The sequence below is a fragment of the Ictalurus furcatus genome, chromosome 20 (assembly GCF_023375685.1).
Source record: "Ictalurus furcatus strain D&B chromosome 20, Billie_1.0, whole genome shotgun sequence".
NCBI lineage: Eukaryota > Metazoa > Chordata > Actinopteri > Siluriformes > Ictaluridae > Ictalurus > Ictalurus furcatus.
The window spans coordinates 10033503-10061265 of NC_071274.1; the positions used below are offsets into that span (position 1 = coordinate 10033503).

At 39.1% G+C, this 27763-nt stretch overlaps 3 protein-coding genes across 13 annotated transcripts in view; 2 read left to right on the top strand and 1 right to left on the bottom strand.

Annotated features, from left to right (window-relative positions):
* LOC128624249 (rho GTPase-activating protein 12) overlaps nt 1–11065 on the top strand; it is a 106148-nt gene extending 95083 nt beyond the window's left edge. For all 6 annotated transcript variants that reach the window (XM_053651733.1, XM_053651736.1, XM_053651731.1 and 3 more), the window contains 3 exons: nt 4441–4575; nt 4788–4893; nt 5022–11065. In XM_053651733.1, the coding sequence (XP_053507708.1) occupies nt 4441–4575; nt 4788–4893; nt 5022–5199 (419 nt within the window). In that variant the 3' untranslated portion in view covers nt 5200–11065. The remainder of the gene's footprint in view (nt 1–4440; nt 4576–4787; nt 4894–5021) is intronic.
* The window catches only part of zeb1a (zinc finger E-box binding homeobox 1a), a 47438-nt gene continuing 30586 nt past the window's right edge, over nt 10912–27763 (bottom strand). For all 4 annotated transcript variants that reach the window (XM_053651725.1, XM_053651724.1, XM_053651726.1 and 1 more), the window contains one exon: nt 10912–13593. In XM_053651725.1, coding sequence (XP_053507700.1) covers nt 13040–13593 — 554 coding nt within the window. In that variant the 3' untranslated portion in view covers nt 10912–13039. The remainder of the gene's footprint in view (nt 13594–27763) is intronic.
* Nucleotides 20908–25296, top strand: LOC128624253 (uncharacterized). 3 transcript variants are annotated; one of them, XM_053651746.1, is made up of 3 exons: nt 20908–21586; nt 21689–21785; nt 24897–25296. In XM_053651746.1, exons 1-2 carry the CDS (start codon nt 21009–21011, stop codon nt 21774–21776), a joined length of 666 nt encoding a protein of 221 aa, XP_053507721.1. In that variant the 5' UTR covers nt 20908–21008; the 3' UTR covers nt 21777–21785; nt 24897–25296. The 3 variants fall into 3 exon arrangements, with proteins under 3 accessions (XP_053507721.1, XP_053507722.1, XP_053507720.1); XM_053651747.1 differs by having other exon boundaries at nt 24924–24941; XM_053651745.1 differs by having other exon boundaries at nt 20910–21785; nt 24897–25294.

The window sequence follows — 27763 nt, forward strand, 5'->3', positions numbered from 1 at the left end:
GTGTAACAGTGTAAATTTGCTGTCCCCTCAAAATAACTCAACACACAGCCATTAATGTCTAAACCTCTGGCAACAAAAGTAAGTACACCCCTAAGTGAAAATGTCAAAATGGGGCCCAATTAGCCATTTTCCCTCCCTGGTGTCATGTGACTTGTTAGTATTACAAGGTCTCAGGTGTGAATGGGGAGCAGGTGTGTTAAATTTGGTGTTATTGCTCTCACACTCCCTCATACTGATCACTGGAAGTTCAACATGGTACCTCATGGCAAAGAACTCTCTGGGGATCTGAAAAAACAGAATTGTTGCTCTACATAAAGATGGCCTAGGCTATAAGAAGATTGCCAAGACCCTGACACTGAGCTGCAGCACGGTGGCCAAGACCATACAGTGGTTTAACAGGACAGGTTCCACTCAGAACAGGCCTCACCATGGTCGACCAAAGAAGTTGAGTGCACGTTCTCAGCGTCATATCCAGAGGTTGTTTTTGGGAAATAGACGTGAGTGCTGCCCGCAATGCTGCCGAGGTTGAAGGGGTGGGGGGTCAGCCTGTCAGTGCTCAGACCATACGGCGCACACTGCATCAAATTGGTCTGCATGGCTGTCATCTCAGAAGGAAGCCTCTTCTAAAGATGATGCACAAGAAAGCCCGCAAACATTTTGCTGAAGACAAGCAGACTAAGGACATGGATTACTGGAACCATGTCCTGTGCTCTGATGAGTCCAAAATAACCTAATTTGTTCAGATGGTGTCAAGTATGAGTGGCGGCAACAAGGTGAGGAGTACAAAGACAAGTGTGTCTTGCCTACAGTCAAGCATGGTGATGGGAGTGTCATGGTCTGGGGCTGCATGAGTGCTGCCGGCACTGGGGAGCTACAGTTCATTGAGAGAACTATGAATGCCAAAATGTACTGTGACATACTGAAGCAGAGCACAATCCTCTCCCTTCAGAGACTGGCCCGCAGGGCAGTATTCCAGCATGATAACGACCCCAAACACACCTCCAAGACGACCACTGTCTTGCTAAAGAAGCTGGACTAAACCCTATTGAGCATCTGTGGGGCATCCTCAAATGGAAGGTGGAGGAGCACAAGTTCTCTAACATCCACCAGCTCCGTTATGTCATCATGGAGGAGTGGAAGAGGACTCCAGTGGCAACCTGTGAAGCTCTGGTGAGCTCCATGCCCAAGAGGGTTAAGGCAGTGTTGGAAAAGAATGGTGGCCACACAAAATATTGACACTTTGAGCCCGATTTGGACATTTTCACTTAGGGGTGTACTCACTTTTGGTACCAGTGGTTTAGACATTAATGGCTGTGTGTTGAGTTATTTTGAGGGGACAGCAAATTTACACTGTTACACAAGCTGTACATGCACTACTTTACATTGTAGCAAAGTCTCATTTCTTCAGTGTTGTCACATGAAAAGATATAATCAAATATTTACAAAAATGTGAGGTGTGTACTCACTTTTGTGAGATACTGTATGTTGTACAATCATTCTGCCCCAGAAAATGAACAGTTCAAAATTACTGAAAGCCAAATATTGCCATGACATTCATGTTCATGATGAGTTTATGAAAACGTCCAACCGCAGCTGTACATGCTGGAACAGGTTGGTTAGTTCCAGTGAAGGGAAACTAATGTACAGCATACAGTCCCCTCCAAAAGTATTGGAACAGCATATCCAGATCCAGTATCACTTGAAAAATGGGTGGGTTCAAACAAAAGGTGCCATGTTCTTTAAATTGTTTGATATATCTCAATGTAAATATCAGGAAATTAAATCTGAAATTCTGACCTACCATCTCAAATTCATCTCAAACCCAAATGTCTTCAGTGTACAGCAAAAACAAAACAATTGGCATTGCTGGTCCGACACTTCGGAGGAGACTGTACAAAGATATTCTTATTATTATTAGTGGTCCAAGCACTTGCTGCTGGAACACTATTGTTTTTGTTAGGATTTTTAGGTGTCCAAGCAAGAAGTGTTAAAGACCATAAATCATAGTAACACTGGAGGAAAGGTGCAGTATGCCCCCCACTATGGGGGACCCACACAGGCCTGATGGTGGTCCAGTAGCACAAGGTTTTACGTTGTAGTCCATATCTCATGACCTGCTAGTCTTGCAATGACGGTTCTTTTGGCCGGGGATTCCTTGAGTTCTCCCAAAAAAAAAAAAAACATCAAGAAAAATTTATTAGCATTATATGCAAAACCTAGTTTTGTGAATTTGTCCTATTTTTGGCCTATCTTCAGAAATGTGGTGCCATACTAAGCAGATTGTGAACCTGAACAATTGTCAGAAACATGTTGACATTTGTAAACAATATGACTACCACACGTCAATCAATTCTACTGAGGCGGAGTTGTAGCTGTGACTCGGCTTTACTGTGAAAACAGCTATAGAGTGAAAATTCTTTTTTGCTCATTTTTAAAAAAAGTTTGTGGCATGGTCATGCATAGGGGGTGGCGCTAAGGTCAGATAACTGTTTCCCAGGAACCATAAGGCTGGCTGAGCTGAAATTTGATTTGGTGCATCTAGTATGTGCTAATATGTAAGGGGTATGTAGTTGAGGATATAATTACTTTAAAAAAAAAACATGCCACCAACATGTTTAGTACAAGGTTCTGAGGATGTCTGCAAAGTTGGGGTCATTGCTATTCATAGGGGGAGGGCTAAGGTCAGATCTCAGGAACTATAAGTCTGATCGAAGTTGAATTCTGTATGATGTTTCTATCTGCTAATCTGTAAGAGGAAATTTGTCGATGACTTAGTTACTTAAAAAAACATGGACGCCATCAGCCAATCAGTTTTCATGGGAATGTCACACAGCTAGCATTAAGTAAATAAGTATAAATAAGTATTTAAAACATGTTGACATTTGTAAACAATATGGCCACCACGTAAATTAATTCTAATGAGGTGGAGCCTGATTTACTCAAACAGTTGTAATTCATGTTTGCTTAAATGGATTTGCACAAAACTCGAGAGGTATACAGGACAAGATTCTGAGCTTCTGTGTTTGTTCATGTTTGTGCACACAAAAACAAGCTCATCTTTTGGAAAATAAGCTGTACAGTGAAAATAATTTTTTTAGATTGATTCTTTTGCTCAAACTGTAAAAATAGCTTTTTGGAGCCAAAGCCATATCACCCTGCAGTTCTTGCCTTATTTTCCACTGAAGCTAAGCAGGGTTGAGCCTGGGCACTACCCGGATGAGAGACCTCTTTTGGAAAACTAAGGTTGCTGCTGGAACTGGTCAAGTAGGCGCCGACGCGAGCGGCAGCCGGTCACAGCAGCTCCTTGTATATAGTATTGTACATATGCGTTATGTACATAGGCTACTTGTATAGTGGAACTGTACATTGTTGCTTGCTGTATGTACTGCTCATATGAATGTGTGTGTGTATATAGATATATATATATATATATATATAATGTATATAGAGTTTACGCTTATGTCTATATATATTTTTATATCCTGTATATACTCTTTATATATCCCTGTATTGTTCTCCTTACTATCTCGTTTAACTCTTATTTCTTTTTTTTTTGGCTACTGCTGTGACACCCTAATTTCTCCATCTGGGGATTAATAAAGTACTACCTTACCTTATCTTATTAGGGAGGCCAGTAGGTTTTGCTCACCCTGTGGTCTGTGTGGGTCCTAATGCCCCAATATACTGTAAAAACATCGCCGTCCTTTGCATGAGACATTAAACCAAGTCCTGACTTTGTGGTCATTAAAAATCCCATAGGGGTATAATCCTCGTGGCCTGGCAAAATTCCTCCATTGGCCCTTATCATGGCCCCCTAATAATCTCTATCCTTGAATTGGCTACATCACTCTCCTCTCCACCAATATGTGTGGTGGGCGTTCATAGCAAACTATGGCTGCCCTCAAATCATCATCAGCTACTACAGCAGAGTGTGACTTTCAATAATTCAATTATCAAAATATTAAAAACATTCTAAGAAAGTGGAGCTGGTTTACTCAAACATCTGTGATTCATGATTGATAATGTGGATTTGAACCAAACTTGAAAGACATGGTCTGTACAAGGTTCTGAGGATGTCTGCAAAGGTTGGGTGTGGTCATTGAAATCGTGCAGAGAATAGCTTATTCTCAGGAACCAAAAGTCTGTTTGAGCTGAAATTTGGTGTGCTGCATCATTTTGCTGATCTGTAAATGGAATTTTAATCATTACTTAATTGCATCCAAAACATGAAATGCCTGCAGAAATCTGTTTGGCTGAAGGTGGTGGCTTCAGCCAATCAGATTTCAGCAGGCATTTCACACAACTGGCATTGAACTATCGTCTCAAAATGACAAACTTTCACAAAGAAGATTGCTGTTTGTGGCTATATTACATATACATATTTTTATGTATTATATACTTCAGTCATCTGGTATAAGTCACATTTGCGCTTTCTCTTAGATGAGAAGATCAATTTGGAAGATAGTAAATGGGAGGATATTCATGTGGCTACCGGAGCACTCAAGATGTTTTTCCGAGAGCTTCCAGAACCACTCTTCACCTATACCTACTTCAATGACTTTGTCAATGCCATTAGTAAGTAGAAAGAAACCAACTCTGTGTGTGCCTGATTGTGCAAGTGTGTATGTTAATGTATTTTTATTAATGAGTGAGAACTAAAAACAAAAAATAAATTGAATGTACAGTAATCAGCAAGTTTTAAGGCAGAGACAAGTCTCCTCCTGACTTGATGATATGAATACAGATTCTACCTCTGTGTGTGTGTGTGTGTGTGTGTGTGTGTGTAGAAATCACAGACTATAAACAAAAAGTGATGGCCATCAAAGATCTAGTGAAGCAGCTGCCTCAACCCAACCAAGATACAATGCAGGAACTTTTTAAACACCTGAGAAAGTGGGTAAATATATACATTTAACATGTGTGTTAAATGCAGGAAAACAAAAAATATATACATACCTATACATTATATAGGTAATTTAAGAATTACGGTGTCTATATAACATGTATGTATGTGTTTGTAGAGTAATAGAGCATGGCGAGGAGAATAGGATGACCACGCAGAGTATTGCAATCGTCTTTGGTCCAACTCTGTTACGTCCTGAGATTGAGAACATGCACATGGCGGTACATATGGTTTACCAAAACCAAATTGTTGAACTTATTCTACACGAGTATGAGGCCATATTCGATATGCCATGATACATCTTTCACCATCTGAAGAGTAACTTCTGAAATTATAGCCATTCTTTGAAAACACTGAAATATTGAAAATGTATTAACATGCATAAGCATGTAGGATCCATTTGTAAAGTAAGCCCGACCATTTTTTTTATTGGAAAAAAATTGCTTTCATGGAGTGTTTTTTTTAATTATTATTATTAGTAGTAGTAGTAGTAATTTCTTTTTGGATAGTAGCTCTTATTGGACTATATGGTCAGGTCCATAAGTATTTAGACACAATTTTTGTAAGTATGCCTCTGTACACCATTACAATGGTGTGGCAATCAAGGTGTGATTGAAGTGTTGACTTTCAGCTTTAATTCAAGGGGTTTAACAAAAATATTGCATTCACTGTTTAGGAATTTTTGCAGAATACCTCCATTTTCACAGGCTCAAAAGTGGACAAACTAACAATCATAAACATTAGGATTATTTTTAATACTTGGATGCAAATCCTTTGCAGTCAGTGACTACCTTTACTGCAGCTGCCTTCAGTTGCTGCTTGTTTGAGGGTCTTTCTGTTGTTAGTAAGTGAAAAGCATGCTCAATTGGGTTGAGGTCATCGGACATTTAAGAACATTTCATTTCTTTGCCTTAAGAAGCCTTCAGGTAGCTTTTGCGCTATGTTTTGGGTCATTGTCCATCTGTATTGTGAAATCGCTGTGAAATCGCTGTCAGTTTTGCAGCATTTGATTGAATCTGAGCAGAAAGTATAGCTCTATACACTTCAGAATTCACTAAACAGTTAATGCAATATTTTAGTTTGAATTAAAGCTGAAAATCTACACTTCAATCACACATTTATTGCTGCATTTGAAATCCACTGTGGTGGTGTACAGTGGCAAAATAAAAAAAAAATGTGTTGCTGTCCAAATATGTATGGACCTGACTATATTTTATACACTTGGATCTTCCACATAATCATGGATCATCCTGTAACTTGACCAACAAGGTTTTGCTGGGCGCCATGGTTTGATGGCACCAGTTTGATGGGAAGTGTTTTTGTGGGTTGAACTCTGAATCTTGGAGTGCTTGGAGCTGGGACAATGACTTCTACTACTGTTCTCTGATTTATTTTATTTTGCTGTGTTATAGGCTTCCTTATAGAACAGGAAGCCCAATGCAGAGGTGCCAACAAGAAAATACAAAACGAGATTTTTACCACAAAAACTAAAGTGTTTGGGGTGGCTTCTTGTTAACATCCTAAATGATAAAACATGTATTGGTTGAAGTGATATGGGTCATTCCATCTCACTTCAAGTGGTCCAATACAGGTTGCTTGACCATTTTTAATTTTCTGTGAGTGATTACCTATATTTATTAGCATTACTAAACCAACAGTTCTATTTTATTTTATTTGGTTTGGTTTAACTACGATGGCCATATTTGTGTCATGGAAAACCAAAAATTTTAGTTATACAGCTGTGTACGGAAACCTCAATATGTTGACTCCTTGGAACAAAAACTGATCTCTAAATTTAATATTTATGTTTGTCCCATGCCTTTCTTTTTCACACTGGGCAGTGATGTTTGAATACTGTAGCCGTTCCATTCAAAGAGCAGTGGCACTGTGCTTTTCGTCTTCTCCAACCCTAGGTCATTTTAGTTCAACTAGCTGATCTGGTGTGAAATGTCTACTACAGAAGTTTGTATGGGTGGAAATGTTCAAATGGGTGCATGGTTTGCTTACTATTGTCTCCTGAGATCACTTTAAGCTGGGAAGACAGGGAAGCTTAAATCTGTTAAATTTCAGAGATGCTGTGCAGAGAGATACTGTGCTCATGATATTTCTGCAATTGTCTTTGAAAATATTCATTTTTAAATACCTTTCGGCAGACACTTATTATGATCAGGGTTAAAAGGAAAAAACTGCACTGATGAATATAAACAGTACAACAGGAAAGTCGAGCGCACAGTTTAAATATGGAAATAGTCATAGTCCTGAGTGCAAGTAGACCATTATGGCATATAGTTTGTTCATATCAACTTTAAAAATGTAGGTAATTTTAATAACAGTTACAGACAGATATATTTCAGTTTTACTTAATATCATAACCTCAGTGGGTCGAATGTCCACATACACCAAGTTAAATGTCTCTTTAAACAGTCTTGAAGTGTAATGACTTTTAGAAGCTTCTGATTAGCCAGTGGTCATAATTAGGCACAAATTGGGAGTGCACCTGTAGGTGTATTCAAGGGCCTACCTTTAGAAGCAGTGCCTTATTGCCTACCATGGGAAAATCCAAGTAACTCAGCAAAGACTTCAGAAAAAAAATTGTGGACCTACACAAGTCTTGTATCATGAGCATTTGTATAAACAATTGTATACAAATATAAAAATCTTGGGACCAGACAGACACTGCATCTTTGAGGCAAGAGGTATAAATGAACACACAGGGTTGAACAAACTTTGAGCCCAAAGATTCAACTGAATTCCAAGATAATAACAAAGGCACTTGTGAAGGAGTTGGAGGCATCAGGTACCAAATATGTACAGTACCTCCACCATTAAGAGAGTCCAACATCACCATGGCCTGAAATGCTGTTGGACATTGAAGAAGCCCCTACTCCAAGACCAGGATTTTAAAAAACAAACAAACAAACACTAAAGTTTGCAAGAAAAGGACCCAGCCCTTTGTAGGACAAAAATGTAACTGTTTAGCAATAATGATCAGTGCTACCCATAGGACCCGACTTTAAACATTTAATTATACACTAAGTACATTTTTGTCCAATTTGGCCTTCTTCAACCGCCTACCACTAACAATAAATATTATTTTCAGAGATTTGACGCTGCCATCAAAGTGAGATGCAGTAGTATATTAGATCGCGGGATTACTATAAAAACAAGCCATTTAAAACTGGAGGGCCTGAAGTAGTAGGAGTAGAGCTTAAATTATTTTAAACGAGCAATTTGGCAAAAGGCTGAATTGGGGACTTTTACATTGAATGAGATCAAGGTCTGTTTCTGGAAAAAAGTGGCTTTTAACACAAATGTGTTTGTCCTGATTGGACCTGATGCTACACATGGGCACCAACTTGGGTTAAACATTTAATTATACAATAATTACAATAATTGTTTTGCCATACATCATTTGTGATGATAGAGAATTTATTTCAGGGTGGGAGGAATATACAGTTTACAGCTCAAACAGAGATGCCATGTTCTTTACAGAAGTGCAAAATGTACCAGAAGCCATTCCTTCACACAAATTCACACATCAAGCATGCACATTTACACTTCCCATTTGGTTTAAATACAAAAGAATAAGGGAACTGAACACAAAATCATGGTTTTTAAAACTAACACTGGCTAAATCTCTCTCTCTCTCTCTCTCTCTCTCTCTCTCTCTCTCTCACACACACACACACACACACACACACACACACACACACACACACACAGGCCAAACGTTTGTGGACACCTGACCATCACAACCATAGAATTTTTGAACATCTCCTTCCAGATTTAGTCCCCTTTTCACTATTATAACAACACTCCTCTGGGAAGGCTTTGAACTAGATTTTGGAATGTGGCTGTGGGGATTTGCCCATTCCCTCAAAGAGCATTAATGAGGTCAGGCACTGATGTTGTGAAAAGAGGCCTGGGGCTCAGTCAGCATTCCAGTTGATCCCAAAGGCCTTCGGTGGGGTTCAGGTCAGGGCTCACGAGTTCTTCCACTCCCACCTTGGCAAACCTTATCTTCATAGATCTCACTTTGTGCACAGGGGCACTGTTATCCTGGAATATATTTTGGCTAGGCCTCTTAGTTCCACTGAAAGGCAACTGTAATGCTACAACACACAAAGTCTTCCTTCCAACCTGTTTGTAACAGTTTGGTAAGGCCCACATATGTCAGGTGTCCTCATGTTTTTGGCCATATGTGTATGGCGGAAAATGGGGTGAGGCTTTTAATCTGAAGAACACTAATCTCAACTGTGAAGAATGGAGGTGGTAGCAGCATCATGCTGTGGGGGTGTTTTGCTGGAAAAGTGACTGGTGCACTTCAGAAAATAGATGGCATCATGAGGAAGGAGAATTATCTAGAAATACTGAAGCTAAACCTTATGACAGAATGTTAAAACCTGGTCACAACTGGGTCTTCTGGCAGGACAATGATCCTGCAAAAGATGCCACCAAAGTTATAACAAAATGGCTTAAAGAAAACAAAGTGAAAATATTGGAGTGGCCATCACAAAGTTCTGTCCTGAATTCCATAGAAAATTTGTGGACTGAACTGAAAAAGCATATCTGAGCAAGGAGGCTCACAAACCTAACTGAGTTACGCCAGTTGTGTCTGGAGGAATGGGCAAAAACTCCAGCAATTTATTTTGAAGAGCTTGTGGAAGGATACACCAAGCATTTGATTCAAGATCAAGTAATTAAAAGGCAATACCACCAAATACTAACAAAGCTTATGTCAACTTTTGACCCACTGAAAATCTGATAAATATACACTTAAGTACAGTTCCTGCTGAAAGTATTGGAATGGCAAGGCCAATTAAATTTTTTTTCACTATGCATTTGGGTTTGAGATCAGAAGATGAATATGAGATGACGGATCAGAATTTCAGTTTTCATTTCCTGATATTTACATCTAGATGTGTTTAACAACTTAGAACACCCACCCATTTTGTCAAGTGATCAAAAATTTTGGAACATGTGACTGATAGGTGTTTCTTGTTACCCAGGTATGCCCTGTTAAATTGATTGTTTAAAGAATGAATGGCTCTGAATGTCTACTATTGGTTTGTGCCCTAGGTTTCGCCTGTGAAGACTACATTTATTGTTAAAACAGGATAAACCAACATGATGACAAGAGAGCTGTCTATGGGAGAAAAGCGTTTTGAAGCTGAGAAAAGTGGAAAAATCTATCAGAGCTATTGCACAAGCATTGGGCATAGCCAATACAACAATTTGGAATGTCCTGAAAAAGAAACAAACCACTGATGCAGTTATTGCAAGCAAGGGATATGCATCCAAGTATTAAGTGTTATTTACTTTAAATTAAGACTATCTGATCCATTATTTTTGATTGCCAAAAAATTGGGTGGTCTGCCACAAAAAGGTGCCATGTTCCAAGTTGTTTAACACATCTAGATGTAAATATCAGGAAATGAAAGCTGAAATTCTTATTTGTTGTCTCATATTCATCTTTTGATCTCAAACCCAAATGTATTTGTGTAGAGCAAAAACAAAATAATTTGCCTTGCCATTCCAATACTTTCAGAGGGGACTGGGAATGTCTCAGCTATTATTTTGAAATCACCTCTTCTGGAAATAAAGTAGATACCATAATTGACTCACAGGAAATGTGTGGTAACATGTACTGTGTCTAGTTGTGAAAAACTGAGATTGAATGTTGTTAGCCTAAGTGTATATAAACTTTTATCCTCAACTGTATTAACTTTCTTTTTCTTATCTTTTCTTTTTTTTTTTTAAACTGGTCACTTTATAGAAGGTAAAATTAAGCATAATCTTCCTAGACACAGACACATGCAGTCTATAAAAATTACTGACATGACTGATTCAGACAGGGCCAAAATCCCTGTGCTACGCCGGTAATAAATACAATACCTCACCTCCAATGTAAAACTAGTGAAATCTGAAAAGTACAACCTGTAATACTGCCCATATGTGTGGAGAAAAAAAAACATTAAAATGAAAAATCTTATTAAAAACTAAAAACATTATTGTTGTTGATATTTTTAATACTGAAGGTAAAAATACACAATATACATGTGCATTGATGTAAACACAAATATTTAAAAACAATACATCAACAATGAATAATACTGTAATGTGTAATGGTTAAAACAATAAAAAACAATGCAATTAAACACAGTCACTTGCTTCTGTTTCTTACATCAAGTGCACTCCTTCACTAGAATGTGTTCACTCCTTCATTGTCACTTTGTCGTTTCCTCATTTTCCTATACCTTAATCTGACTGCTTATTGTCTCCAAAGCAGTAGTGTGGGGGCCAGTGCATTTGTTCAAATTCTGACCAATTCACTTATGCCACATTATCCAGTAATTACCCTAAGGTAAATTACTAAGCATGTAATAACTGAATGATTAAATCAGGTATTACTTAATTAGTGGGAAAAATACTTTAGTTTCATAATGGCCCTTTGATTATAAGTTTCCAAACCACTGGCATCCAAACCATTTCACATAGAAATGTTATACTGCTCTAAGCCAAAGTAAGCAGCCATAAGTATTCACAAGGCCAGCATGAGAAAAACTGTAAACCCAAACTATAACACATAGTAAGAATCAAAAACTGCCTTCATGATTTATTTCTCCATCATAATAAATGCTAAATTTGTCTATTTTTCTGAAAAGTCTAAATGAAAGTTAACTTGGTTTCTAGACTATGCATCTAGAGAAGTCTTAAAATACTTCATAATTGGCTTTAAAATGGTTTATTTGTTTATGGATTAGCAAATTAATTAGAATGAATGGCACATACAGCTTGGCGGTCTTGCATAAGGCTGGCGAGGGGTTCCCTAGAACCTTTCATAGTTCATCTATTACAAATTAACACATTAAGAATTCAATAATGCTAAGGGTGAAACAATGTGTTCTCATAACTGCATTCAATAAACTGGCTGATCTGCAAATCTAATAGTTCACACTGCTTAAATACTTGTGTTATAAATGGCTTCAAAATGTATGGTTAATAAACTAGTACAGATGGTAAATTAACAAAATGTTTCTAGTTTTAATCTCTCTAAGTACATGTTTTGAGGAGGATGTTATAAAATTAAATTACTTTATAAGCTGTATTTCTATAGGTACTCCATCACAGACCTCTCTGGGCATGTACTGCACTGTTAAGTGAAAATAATTCTGTGAAGGAGAAGGAGAGCTAACACTGGTTTTGAGTTGTGACCTACACAATTCCCTGACTGAAGTATTTTTAAGCTGTCATGTTCCTACATACTATACCACAGAAAAGTGCACTTTATAGTATGCATCATCTATAAAGATTTACCGACATAGCAAGGATGACCACTTAATTTACTTTTTTTCATTAACAACTTACATTGTCATTATTAGAATTTAATCATCAAATTCTTTTTGCAGATATTAGCATTTAGGAGTGTTTACATTAAATTAGAATTGAATACGGATTCCAACCAAACATAATTTATACCACAAAAACAATAATTTAGCTGTTTAATGGATATCATTACATATCAATTACTTTTTTATCTTTATAGATGATCCCATGTGCTTTGTAAGTGCAAACTTATTTCCTTTGTACAGACACAAAAACAAAACTGCTATGCAAACACTGGCTGGCCTAATTAGAATAAAAATACTGAATGGTATTTACTTGAGGCATTATGTATTCATAAATAAAATCATAAATGTACCTACAATGCATCTTAGTTTTTATCTCAAAGTACTAAAATATTGATAAAATACTGATTTAGTAAACTTCACTGGCAATAAAAATGTGTAGAAATGTCACCTGACTGCAGATGGAACAATTCAAAGTAAGTCATCAGTAACAATAACAAACAACTGGAAGTTGAGTTTCAGTAAAACCTTTCAGTTGAATCCAGCTAATGAAATTGAACAATTTTCTGATTTTTTATATAGCTAGTTTACATACTGCTGTAATTTGTGGATCAGGCACACCAGTGATCATACACAGTAAATTAAAAACACAAAATAATCCTTCCAAAGTAACTCACTGTCATCAAGAGTCAACCAAGGGCTTGTCAAGCCTTAATCTTTCACAGAGCAATATGGAGTTACTAGAGAGAAACATCATTACTTGTTTTCTACAGTGTCATTTAACACGTCATTCTCCACTGGTTTTCCCTACTTCCTCCTTTGTTTTGCTGTCCATCATGTCTTGCATGCCCAAAATCTTCACCACTTCCTTTTCCAGAGTATCCAACTCCACTGGGTCCTCTTCTGTCACCTGTTTTTTCCCTCCTCTCCCCACTTCCTCCTCTTCTTCATCATATTCCTCACCAACCCTGACCACTCTTATGTCACTCATGTCAAAGCCAGAAAAATCTTCCTCACCATCTTTTTCTCCTTCTGGTTCTTCATCATCATCATCATCATCATCTATCTCCTCTTCAACCTCGCTCTCCCTCTCATCTGAGTCAAGCTGTGAGGGAGGTGTGGATGAAGCATTATTTGGCTCTGGCTGGTCATAACCTTCCTTCTTGCAGTAGGAGTAGCGATGGTTCATGTGTTGGGAGTAAGAGCCGGAGTGTGAGAAGCGTTTGCCACATTTATCACACTGGTATGGTTTCTCTCCAGAGTGTAGACGTGAGTGCTCGATTAGGTGGTGCTTGTGTTTAAATGCCTTTTTACAGACTCCACACTCATGAGGACGTTTACCTGTATGATGACAGTGAAAATAGAAAATTGATATATGTTCCATAACAATGCTGTGCTAATATCTTCTACACTGTTTATTAATAGCTATGTAATCAATTTGTATTAGCCCTTATGCTGCAGTCACACTAGGCTTTAAGCATGCATATTTTTGTTGGACGCCACTGCGAATATGGGCGGGAACAGGATACATCATGATACTTCAGGGCACTGGCGTTTGCATATGTAATTAAGTTTTACAGCAGTAAAATGTCAAACAATATTTGAAGCCATTAAAAAATAATTTTATGTAATGATATAATAATAAGAATAAACTTTATTTTATAAAACGCCTTTAAAAGCAGCTTCTCAAAGCACCGTACATAAAATAAGCAGTACACAGAAAAATAAATCATATACAGTGGCAAGAAAAAGTATGTGAACCTTTTGGAATTTCATGGTTTTCTGAATAAATTTGTAATAAAATGTGATCCGATCTTCATCTAAGTCAAGGGTATTGACAAATATAATGTGTCTAAAATAATAACAAAAAAAATTCTGATCTTTCATGTCTTTATTGAGAACAACCAAAAAAACCTCATAGTGCTTGTGGAAAAAGTATGTGAACCCTTGAGTTAATGACCTCAAAAAAGCTAATTGGAGTCAGGTTTTAGCACACCTGGAGTCTCGTTAAGAAAATGAGTTTGGAGGTGTGGACTACAGCTACTTTGACTGATAAAAACCCCTCAAACTATAGGAGTTTGCTCTGCACACACTTTTGTGAGCCATGCTTTGCCAAAAAGAGCTTTCAGAGGATCTACGATCAAGAATTGTTGATTTACATAAAGCTGGCAAGGGTTACAAAGTGATTTCAAAGACTTTAGAAATTCACCACGTCTACATTTAGGCAAACATTCTACAAATGGAGACACTTTGGGACTGTTGCTACTCTACCAAGAAGTGGGCGCCCAATCAAAATGACACCAAGAGCACAATGAAGACTCATCAATTCCGAAAGGTTCACATACTTTTTCTTGCCACTGTAAAAGTTAATAAGAACAACAACAACAATAACAATAATAATAATAATAATAATAATAATAATAATAAAAGACCTCATCAGTCAAATGCAAGTTTAAAAAAGTGTGTCTTAAGTTGAGCTTTAAAAATGCCAAAAGTCTACGCTTCCCTGAATTCAGGAGGAAGAGAGTTCCAAAGTGAAGGAGCATAGACAGAAAAATCCCTGACATCCATAGATTTTAAGTGTGTTTGTGGAATAGTTAACAGATTACATTGTGAGGAGTGCAGTCTGCGATTTGGGGTGTAAGGGATTAACAAAGCAGATAAGCACTGAGGAGCAAAGCCATGTAATGCTTTGTAGGTCAACATCATGATCTTAAAATCGACACAGAACCTGACCGGGAGCCAGTGCAAGGACTCCAGAACAGGAGTAATATGATCACATTTCCTGGTTCCCGGCAGGATCCTGGCGGCAGAGTTTTGTGCATGTTGCAATTTGTTGATTGTGGATTTAGAAACTCAAGCTAAAACGGCATGAGTTTATCGGTTTTTCAGCCACAGAGAAGTTCAGCATAGGGCACAGTCTAGCTATATTTCTGAGCTGAAAAATGGATGTTTTAACAGTGCTCTGAACAAAAGAATCAAATGTAAGGCTGGTATTGAAAATTACTCCAAGGTTCTTCATTTTACTTTGAGTCTCTAGAACAGAGCCATCAACAGAGACATTGGACGAGCTTGGAGAATTTGATGACGGGAACCTATAAGCATAACTTCAGTTTTCTCACTATTCAAGCACAGAAAATTATTGTTCATCCATGTTTTTCTCTCAGAAATATAGTCAGAAAGAAAACAAACATCAAGGTTTTCACCAGATTTTGAGTGAATGTAGATTTGGGTATCGGCAGCATAGAAGTAATAATGGAGGCCAAGCGATCGCAGCAGATGCCCAAGTGGAGATAGATAAATATTGAAAAGTAAAGGGCCTAAAACTGAACCCTGAGGAACACCAGTGATTACAGAGCTAGTGTCAGACCTGTAACCACCCATAGAAATAAACTGGGAACGGTCAGTAAAATAGGATTTAAACCAGTTTAAAACTGTCCCAGAAACACCAAAAACACTTTCAAGGTTTCAACCATGATCACAGTATCGAAAGCTCTAAGATCAAGAAGAATAAGAATGGAAGTAGCGCCAGAATCAGAGGCCATCAACAAGTCATTGGTAACTTTGACCAACGATGTTTCAGTACTGTGAAGTTTACGAAAACCTGACTGAAGGGGTTCAAAGAGGTTATTAATTGTAAGATGATTACATAGTTGAGAGGCAACAACACGCTCAAGTATTTCTGCCAAAAATGGAAGATTTGAGATGGGATGAAAATGGCTAAAAATCATCCACGGCAGCATTTTCCTTCTTTGGTACAGGTGTAACAGCAGCAGTCTTTAGTACTGCTGGAACGACCCCAGTCTCCAATGATTCATTTGTAATGCTGAGGATAGTAGGGCACCAAACACTGAAGCACGATTTAAATAGGTTTGTGGGAATTGGATCCAGCAAGCAAGTGGTTGTTTTCATGCTGGATACTTCCCTTGTGAGAGCCTCAGAATCAAGCAGTGAGAAATGAGTGAATGAAACACCAGTGAACCCAGATGGACAAAAGAGTGAAGTGGCAGAGTCAGGTGTAATTTCTTTGCGAACGTTATCAATCTTAGAATTAAAAAACTGAAGAAACGAATTACATAGCTGCTGAGAAACAGGCAAAGTGGTAACAGCATTAACTTGAAGCAATCTGTTTATGGTTTGTAACAAGTGTCTGGGATTATTTTGATTATGTTTCCATTTGTTAAATATGCCACCTGTTCCAGTTTTCAACAACACCACAAACCAGCACTCTTAAAAAAAATAAATAATAATAATAATAAAGTTTTTTTTTTAATCTTTCAAAGCTGTGTTGTAAAGTATAGGATAGCTCAATACCGCTAAAATTATCGCTTCAATTTTTGAATGTTTTTTTTTTACTAAAAAGGTCACACAGTGACATTGCGATCATCTATTGATCACGTCTTCACGTGATACGATTACACAGGTCAGAGTTTACCAAATTTTAACTTTCATTATGCAATGTAGTACGAAAATTCTATACATGAGCTTGTGTTTCCGGTCTGCCGTTTTCAAATGTGTTTGAATGAAAGTCAACGGAGCGCTATAGTCTAGTGTGACCACGGCATTACTTGGGGCTAAACTACATTTCTATTTTACACTAGAATCAACAGGTTTGGAATCACTACCAAATGTCAGTTTTTGATAGAATACATTTTAGAACACTTTTTATTAACTAGGTACCATTAAATTGATTTTAAAATATAGTTAAGGGATTATTAATACACTGTATGACCAAAAGTATGTAGACACCCCTCCTAATTATTGAGTTCGGGGCAGCCACTGGTAATAGCTGCATAAAATCAAGCACATTGTCTACGTTGATTACATACAGTGTAATCCTGGACAAACACTGTCAGTAGAACAGGTCGCACTGAAGAGCTCAGCAACTTTAAACCTGGGACTGTCTTAGGATGCCAGCTTTGCCACAAGTCAGTTCGTGAAATTTCTGATCTGCCCTGGTCAACTGTATAGTGCTATTATTACAGCTCAACCATGAAGCAGTAGACCATGCATACTCTACCGCTACTGCTCAAGCAATGCTACAGAGTGCCTATCCAGAGTTGTATCAGAATTACAGGCTAGTTTCTAAAGTAACTGAGACTTGTGTTGTAGTAAACCCGACTCAAATTAAGTTACTACTAAACCCAAAATAGTGTGGTTTTGGCTGTACTTTAAATCAGTTAAATGCTGAACTGGTATTTTCCTGAGCCCAACATGGCTCATTTTTTTAAAATCCAAGTTTAAATCTAGTAAACCCAAAGTAGTGTGGTCTGACTCCACATACTGTGGCAGTGTTTTCAAATAGTGTTTTTGGGTTCCCATTTAAATTATAAAGTTGTAGCACTGCCACATAATGATGCATTTTATACGTGTGTGTGTGCGTGTGTATTTAATGTAATTATTGCCACATGTAACGTCATTTTTGCCCTGTTACTACAATCACTGAAGTGCTTGGTCTTGTCCTTGCATTATTGTGAGACTCAACAAGGTCACCGCCTCATGCCATATCTTTGTGGAAGTGAACATAAGCCAGAAGAGAGACAACGGACGGAAGCATGCTCAGCTGTTTACGTCAAAAATACTGGTGGATTACTGCCACCCGTACCAATGGAGATTGCTGCTGAGGAATACTGTTGGGACTATGTTTCCTCTTTTATATTTTGGATCACGCAGGGTGCAGGTTTTTTTTGTAAATATTTGGTGACTTTCCTTTGTACAGTACACTGCAACTACTGAACTTATTTGGTGTTTGTTTGTTAATTGCTCTTCACTGCACACTGTTAGAGTCTGGATTAAGTGTAACCAGTGCTTCTCAGGAGCAACCTTTTACAATGTAACCCCAAAGCAGTGTGGGTTTTGCCTGATGGACCATGGCATTGTTGAATTTAAATGTTTTAACGGTACAAAGTGTGAGCAGGATGACATAATATTTCCTTGAAAAAAAGTTTGTGTTCAAAACTCTAGAACATTAAATAAGTAAGCTGAGTTACATTATCTGCTTTATGTGACGTGCAGTCATAAATGGTTTAATCGCTGTATTGTGTAAGGATTTAATAATGACAGATCTGGTTGTTAAATACATTACCAAGCACGGTTCAGAGGGTATGTACAATGGTATTGAGAATGTTATGGATGATCTCTATCCTGAGTCCCAAATTCAAGGATGATCCGAAAATGCCAAAAAGTGATAAAAGAAATTAAGCAGTTAAAAAGATTGGAGGCAGAGAGACAAGCTCTGTCAATTGAAAATAAGCTATTGCACTCCCAAAGTTGATACTGCTATATCAAATAAAAAGGGCCAAGCCAGCGAGAAAGAAAGAGCAGTTGAAATAAGGAGTTGCAGTACTAAAAGCAAAAAAAAAAAAAAACATTCAAATTTTTATTGATCACACACACAATCATACACAGTATGACATGCAGTGAAATGCTATTTATGACTGCCTGGTGACATGGAAACAATTGATATAAAACATAACTTAGAAGTAGAAAAAGAAAAATATAACCTAAAGGATATAAAAGATAGATGGCAGAAAAAAGTATGGACAACATGTGGAATAAAGTGCAGATATGTGCATTTGTATGTGCAATACAATGCTGTGCAACACCAAGTTGAGGTAGTTGCACAGAATAAATGTTTATAAATACAGGATAATATGCATATATTAACAGGAATTTAGGGGGTGTGGGTGTTTTGCAAAAGAAATCCCAGGTCTAGTCCTAGGCGCTCCTCCGCAGTCTCTCTGTGTTGGCCTTCAGGGAGCGGAAGTTCTTCCCTGACCACAACAGAGAGAAGAGTCCATTGTCCGGATGGCTGAGGTCCTTCACGATCATCCTGACCTTTGTCCAGCACTACTTGCTGATCGCACAAACCTTGGAAAGTCCACCTATCCTGCTTGGTGCTGTTCCAAAACCAGGCTGTGGTGCTTCCCATCAGGATGCTTTTGATGGTGAAGGTGTAGCAGCTCATTATTGTGGCATTCCAGTGATGAGGGTGAGGGAGGGTGAGACATGTCTGCCCACCTGTACTGCTTGTGGTCTGCCTGTCAGGAAGTTGGAGATCCACTGACACAGGGATGGACCAAGTCTCAGGTCCTCCAACTTGGTGGTGAATCTGGAGGGGATTATAGTGTTAAATGTTGAAACAAACAGCATTAACATAATGTCCCCTCTTGGTGTCCAAATGGCTCAGGGCTCTATGTCGGAGGTGTGTGATGGCATCATAAGTTTTGAGCGACTGAGACGGTATGCGAATTGTAAAGGGTCTAGGGTATCAGGTAATGAAGAGGTGATTAAGTTTCTGACCAGCCTTTCAAAGCACAACCAAGGTTAGGGTTACTGGACAATAGTCACTAAGGCAGGCAGGCTGGGGTTTCTTAGAGACAGAAATGATAATGGACTGTTTAAAGCATGTGTGAATTACAGACTGTGCCAGGTAGAGGTTAAATATAGCCGTGAACACTGGTGCCAGCTGGTCAGCACAGGCTCTAAGGCCTTGACCTGAGATCCCATCTGTTCCTGCTGCCTTCCTTGTGTTCACATGCCTGAAAGATTTCTTCCAAGTTGATGAAAGGGTTTCCCCTTCTGACACACTCTGCATGCATGCTGCCATTAGCACTGTTAGTGCTGTTAGTACCACTAGTGCCATTAGCTCTGTTAGATGCAGCCTTGAAGTGAGCATAAAAAGTGTTCAGCTCATCCACTAGAGACATGTCTGAACTGTGACTAGTTTCTTGTATACCTCCCTCTGAACCGGAGGTTCCTCTTTCAGCCTTTGTTTGTATCTAGGTACGAGGAAGATGGTCTCATGGTCCAATTTCCCCAAACGGTGGATGGGACTGTGCCTTGTAGCCATCTTTGAACAAAGTGTACCAATGGTCCAGGAACCTTTCGCCCCTTGTGGGGCAGGTGATGTGTTGGTGGAAGTTTCGCACTGTGCGTTTGAGGTTGGCACTGTTAAAGTCCCCTGCCACAATGAACGGTGAGGAGGTGAGCATCCTGTTGTTGAGTGCGAGCCTCATGTAGTTCACATAAGGCAGTGTCCACGTCCACCTGAGGTGGAATATAAATGGCACTGACTATAACCGAAGTAAATTCCTGAGGAAGGTAGGAAAGGTGACATTTGATGATAGGAGCTCCAGGTTGGGTGTGCAGGAGCATGTGAGAGAAACAATGCTCATGCTATCACACCAGCTGCTGTTTACCATCAGACACACTCCACCTCCTGTTGACTTCCCTAACTCCACCGACCTGTCCATGCAGTAAACCGAGAAGTACTTGGCCGACTGGATGGGATGGTCCAAAACCACTGGGTTCAGCCATTTCTCGGTGAAGCAGTGGAGGTTGCAGTCACAATTATCTCTCTGGAACTTAACCCTGGCCCTGAGGCTGTCGAGCTTGTTTTCCAGAGATGGGACATTGGCTAGCAGGATGTTAGGTACTGGAGCATGGGATGCTTGAACCCTCAGCCTGTTCCTGACGCTGGCTCCTTTCTTTCAGTTCTGGTAATACTGTATCTGGTAATAGCCGTGATTAAAAGAAAAAGAGGTTAAAGTAAAGTGCAAAAATTAAACAAAAACCAACACACTGTGGTCTGAGCAGTTGTAACGATCTCACTGGTGCCATCTTGTAATCTTCACTTGCCAGGATCTGGCAACCTGAAGTGTGACTGAGGAAGCAGCACCCTTCGAGCTAACGCTATTACATTAATTTCTTCTAATCTCTATACTTTAAAATTATTTACCTTACGTTATATAAATATGGAAACATCTTGTGCCTCTGCCCACATATCCAAGGTAAGCACACAGCGTGGTATTTCCACTCCCAGCCCCTCTACGCCGTGTGTTTCTCTGTGCAGGGACCGTGCACCTAGGACTTTCCCAGCCGTGGTCTCCGTCACGCCGGCGCCAACACACCTCGGGCCTTGGGTGAACCAGCGGCGGAAGGCGCGGGCTGGACCCTCTCCACCTCCGGTGTTCGAGATTCCAACCAGGAACCGCTTCGCCCCTCTCCGCCAGACCAGACCCAACGCTGTGATCGTCGGGGACTCCATTGTGCGGAACGTCCGTGTAGCCTCATCTAAAGGTAAGGTGCGCACACACTGTTTTTCTGGTGCTTGTGTCCTTGATGTCGCTGCGCAGGTATCCGGGATCCTGAAGAAGGACGAGCGCATTGGAGCGGTTGTGCTGCACGCGGGGACGAACGACACCAGGCTGCGGCAGACGGAGGTTCTGAAGAGGGACTTCTCCAGCCTGATCGAGACGGTACGAGGCAGATCACCCACCGCGAAGATCATCGTCTCTGGACCTCTTCCCACATACAGACGTGGAGCAGAAAAGTTCAGTAGACTTCTAGCATTAAATGATTGGTTAGTCTCTTGGTGTAATGAGCAGAATCTGGTGTTTGTCAATAACTGGAATCTGTTCTGGGAGCGTCCTAGGTTGTTTCGTCCTGATGGCCTGCACCCCAGCAGCCTTGGAGCGGAACTGCTATCAGACAACATTTCCAAGGCGCTACACTCCAAGTGACTGCCTAGCGTAAGTACATCTTCCAATAATAACAACATTCAGTATAATCAATGTTCAATTAAAAATCCGGCACCGGTAGTACATACTATAGAGACTGTGTCTGTTCCCCGAGCTATACAAATATATAGAAAATCTCGGAAAGTCTATCTTCATAACCTAATTAACATAAAATTAAATCATATTGAATGCACAGCCAGCACTTTTGATCTGAAGCTAGGACTATTAAACATTAGATCTCTTGCGTCTAAGGCTCTTATTGTTAACGACATCATTACTGATCAGGAATGTAATTTAATGTGTTTAACAGAAACTTGGATTAAACCAAACGAGTACATAGCATTAAATGAAGCCAGTCCTCCTGGATACAGTTATGTACATCAGCCTCGTTCAACTGGTAGAGGAGGAGGTGTTGGTCTCATCCATAGTAAAAATCTAGTCGTCACACAAAAACCTAAGCATAAATTTAATTCTTTTGAAATTCTTTATACCAGTATAAGTTATGTAGCCACAAAAAATAAGTCAATTCCTCTAATTATTATTTACAGACCCCCAGGGCCATATACTGAATTTCTTAGTGAATTTGCAGACTTTGTCTCAAACCTGGTTGTGTCTGTAGATAAAGCATTAATCGTCGGAGACTTTAATATTCATTTTGATAACCTGGAAGACCCTCTAAGATTAGCGGTTGTGTCCATCTTAGATTCAGTAGGGATTAATCAGAACGTAATCGGGCCTACTCATAATGGTGGTCACACTCTTGACCTCATACTAACATACGGACTAAGTATAGAAAATATTATCATTCTTCCGCAGTCTGAAGTTGTCTCAGACCATTATCTTATCTCGTTCATAATACGAATTGATCATAATATTTCCACCTCGCCTCGCTACCGCGTAAAACGTACCTACACATCAGCTACTGCACCGAGCTTCATAAATAACCTCGCAGAAACATCAATTAGATTTGGATCACCGTCAGATCACATAGAACTCGATCAGGCGACTGAAAGCTTGGAGTCAACACTCCGCTACACGCTAGATAGAGTGGCTCCACTCAAAAGGAAAATAATTAGAGAAAAAAAATTAGCACCCTGGTATAACGATCAAACGCGAACCTTAAAACAGACAACTCGACAATTAGAACGTAAATGGCGTCAAACCAAACTGGTGATATTTCAAACAGCATGGAAGGAGAGCCTACTGAAATATAGGAAATCTCTTGGCGATGCTAGAAAAATCTATTTCTCCACCTTAATAGGAGACAACAAAAACAATTCTAGATTCCTTTTCAACACAGTAGCAAAATTAACTAGGAATAAAACCACTACAGAGAGAAACACTCAATCATTACATAGCAGTGAAGATTTCATGAAATTTTTCATCGATAAGGTTGAAAATATTAGACGTGAAATACAGGCCATTAAATTAAAACCGGACAGTACTGTAACAAACCCATTACATGACAATGTAGCAATATCAGATCAATGTTTAGAGTATTTTGCTTCGCTTAGAGAGACCGAACTAGCTACATTAATCTCTTCAGCCAATTCATCAACTTGCATACTAGATCCCGTACCTACATGTTTGTTTAAACAGATTTGTCCAGGAGTAATTGAACCACTTCTAAATATAATCAATTCTTCCCTAAGCACTGGCTATGTACCTAAATCACTTAAATTAGCAGTTATTAAACCCTTGATTAAAAAACCTGATCTTGACCCGTCTCAATTGTCCAGCTATAGACCAATATCAAATCTCCCCTTCATCTCTAAGATTTTAGAAAAGGTTGTAGCAAAGCAGTTATGCTCGTACTTAGATAGGAATAACATTCATGAAATGTATCAGTCAGGGTTTAGACCTCATCATAGCACAGAGACAGCATTAGTTAAAGTAGTAAATGACCTTCTACTGACCTACGATCAGGGTTGTGTCTCTCTGCTTGTGTTACTCGACCTTAGTGCAGCTTTTGATACTATAGATCACACTATTCTCCTTGATAGATTAGAAAATGTTGTTGGTATTAAGGGAACAGTCCTCTCCTGGCTCAGATCTTATCTGACCGATCGTTATCAGTTCGTAGATGTAAATGGTGAATTCTCCATGCGTACTGAGGTTACTTTTGGAGTTCCACAGGGTTCTGTTTTAGGCCCACTGCTCTTTACTTTATATATGCTACCCCTAGGTCAAATTATTCGTAAACATGGAATTAGCTTCCACTGTTATGCTGATGATACACAGTTGTATGTTTCAGCGAAGCCAGAGGACAGACAGAAGCTTAGTAAAGCTGAGGATTGTGTAAAGGACATTAGACATTGGATGTTAACTAACTTCCTTCTACTTAATTCTGATAAAACAGAAATACTTTTATTAGGCCCACGTGTAGCTAGAAGTAATCTTTCTGATCACATGGTTACTCTGGATGGTCTTTCTGTTTCATCATGTGCAGCAGTTAAAGACCTTGGAGTGATTATTGACTCCAGCCTATCATTTGATGCTCATGTAGATAATATTACTAGGATAGCCTTCTTTCATCTCAGAAATATTTCTAAAATAAGAAACATTGTCACTACATGATGCGGAAATTCTAGTTCATGCATTCGTCACCTCTAGATTAGATTACTGTAATGCCTTACTGTCTGGATGTTCCAGTAGGAATATAAATAAGCTCCAGTTAGTCCAGAATGCAGCTGCTAGAGTCCTAACTAGAACTAGAAGGTACGACCATATCACACCGATATTATCAATACTGCATTGGCTCCCAGTAAAATCTCGCATTAACTATAAAATACTTTTATTAACCTATAAAGCACTAAATGGTCTCGCGCCACAATATCTAAGCGACCTTTTGGTTTTATATACCACGCCTACTTAGATCAAAAGATGCAGGCTATTTGACGGTACCTCGAATAGTGAAGGCTACAGCAGGGGGAAGAGCTTTCTCTTATAGAGCCCCACAGTTATGGAACAGTCTTCCTATTAGTGTTCGGGACTCAGACACAGTCTCAGTGTTTAAGTCTAGGCTTAAAACGTATTTGTTTACTCAAGCCTACCCTGACTAGATTCTGTTCTACTACTTCGCAGTCATAATTATCTTTTTTCTCCCTCTCTCCTTTCGCCGAGCCCCACATGAATTTATGGAGATACTAGAGATCCAGATCCTTTCTGCCTCTGGATGGAGCTTAAATCTTCTCTAATTCCAGACTGCTGGGACTACGGCTGCTCCTAAGGCCATACAGACTTCATATAAATCCATAATGAACTTTTTCACACTATCTGTTGTTACCCAGATGAGGATGGGTTCCCTTCTGAGTCGGGTTCCTCTCAAGGTTTCTTCCTCTTAAAACATCTTAGGGAGTTTTTCCTTGCCACCGTCGCCACTCAGTGGCTTGCTCAGTTGGGATAAATTCGCACCTTTAATATCTGTATACCATGTTGATATTTCTGTAAAGCTGCTTTGAGACAATGTCTATTGTAAAAAGCGCTATACAAATAAAATTGAATTGAATTGAATTGAATACTCAAGATGCCATCAAATATGTTATGAATAAACTTACAATTAGTGCTCCATGCAGTGGTAATGATTAGATATGAGTGATTGCAATGCAGAATATTTTGGAAGCATACTTTCTCCAAACAATTCTGCACAGTTCCCAATGGCACTAGTATGACTAAGAACAGCTGATCCTGTAAATGAGCGCAAGAGTGATCCCAGAATTGCAAATGCCCCATCTGTTAGACAGCTGTTTCTTATGGATACTAAAAGCCTTGTTTGAGCAGTAGGTGCTTTTCAAAACTGGTCGGAGAGATCTTACAGAGTTCATGTCAAATCTAGAGTACGTAGTAAATAGTACAATTTGTCTAATTCGGATGCATGTTTACTGATTATGTCTTGCCTTCCTCAGATGTTAGATGTAGATCTAGATGTTCCTAGAGCAGTCTCCCAGAATGTTCTTAACAGAACAGCAGACAGAGACATGGAGAGAGGCTCTGCTCAGACTTTTCAGGACTGTTTTGTTTAACTGGAGAAAAATAACAGAGGTGACAATGCAACCAGAGGAGCACCCTGTATCATATGCATGAAGGTTGAGGGTGGTGTTTGGTTTTTACAGTGGAATGTTAAATGTGCAGTATTGCTGTGTTGCATTTAAGTCCGCATTAATTGCACAGACTAGTCCATATATGTGCGAAACCTTTGATCTGCATGTAGACATACCATAAAAGGAAACAATTTTAAAAAATTATAGCACTTCAACTTGACCACTCCGAAAAGACCTGTAGAATTAAGAAATCTAGTTGCCGCATACAAAAGCAGACAGGGGAAAGAAGAACTTTTCTAGATCAGTCTGCAATTTCCATCACAGACCCAAAGGTGAACAGTCAGTTCAGGAAAAGCTGTAATTTGTTATAAATGTGGAACGGATGGACACCGAGCAAGACATTGCACAGACAACAGGAGGCCCAATCAACGTATTGTTTGTTGTACATGTGGAAAGATGGGACACATAGCATCACTATTCACACAAAAGAGGTTTGGCATATCAAGACCTGCTTGAGCAGCTTAGACACCGATTTGAGATTGTTGAAAGGACAGCAAGAAGAGTCCACTCACACCTTGTTAGACACATTTTGGAGCGCAGGACAAATAGTTGTTAGTTTAAATGAAGAAAATGTTTCATGATTTTGAGAAGGTTCATATGTTACATATAACTTAAAAAGTCACATTTTTCCATGTGCCTGATGATGTATATGTGGGATGTATATATGTACATGTGAGGACAAAGGGAGGGGCAACTTTCTGTTTGTATGTGTCTTTCCATCAAACCCAAACAGACCAATGAAGGAGAATGTAGCAGTGGGTCCTTATTCTTGTGAACCTGACATAATGATCTTCATAAGTCAATAAACAGTACAAAAAGCAATAGCAACCAGTTCTATAGGATCCAACAACCATCCGAAGGAAGCCTAATTATGGATGATGTTTGGATGATTCATTGATTGCATTCTCAGGTGCCACTGTAACAGATTTTTAAACAGGAACTGAGAAAGAACAAACTATTTGAAGGCCCTTGTAGGCAAGCAAGCTCTTCCAACACATCTACACTGATTGAAGTGACTATAGGAGATTGTACAGGACATTTGCATGGTTGCATTCACACGGTACATTATAGTCAATTATTTCACAAATGGAGAAAATTATTGTACAGGGTGTATGAACAATGATGGCACTTCACAGAGACCACACACACAGAATGTCACCTTAACTGATGGTCCCAATTGCTTTTGTTTAGAATTTACACTGGCATGTAAGAACTCTAGTGCCAAAGTGGGGGTAAGACAGGGTGGCACCACCAGTGGGCATTCCTCCAAGTAAGATGTGTGTGATTTTATGTGATGCTTTATGGTCAGAAAGGAAAAATCTGTAAGAAATTACATGAGTGAAATCCCAGCATCACCAAGCTGCCACTGCTGGGCCCTTGAGCAAGGTCCTTAACCCTAAACTGCTTAGTGAATAAATGAGATAATTGTATGTTGCTCTGGATAAGGGCATCTGCCAAATGGTAAATGGTCTGCACTTATATAGCACTTTTTTTTTTTTTAACCTTAGCGGTTCCAAAGTGCTTTACACTGGTTTTCATTCACCCATTCACACACCAATGGTAGCAGAGCAGAGTCACCAAGAATGGTCTAGCCCCACTTATACCAGGACGTTAATCAAACCAAGAAGTTGATCCAAATATAGTATTGGAACGGGAGTAGATTAAAAGGGACTATTATCACAGTCAAAGGATACCAAATATTAATATATGGGTGATAATTCCAGTACAAGGGGTATACGTTGTTTTAGATACTCTGGGTTCAGTCCGACTCTGGTGAATCTGTGGTGCTTTTCACGTGTGCCTTGCTACTGCGGTTACTGAAATAAAGTCATTTAAAGTATAAAGTCAAATAAAGTCACAATTTTCAGTTTAGGTATAATTCTGTACAAT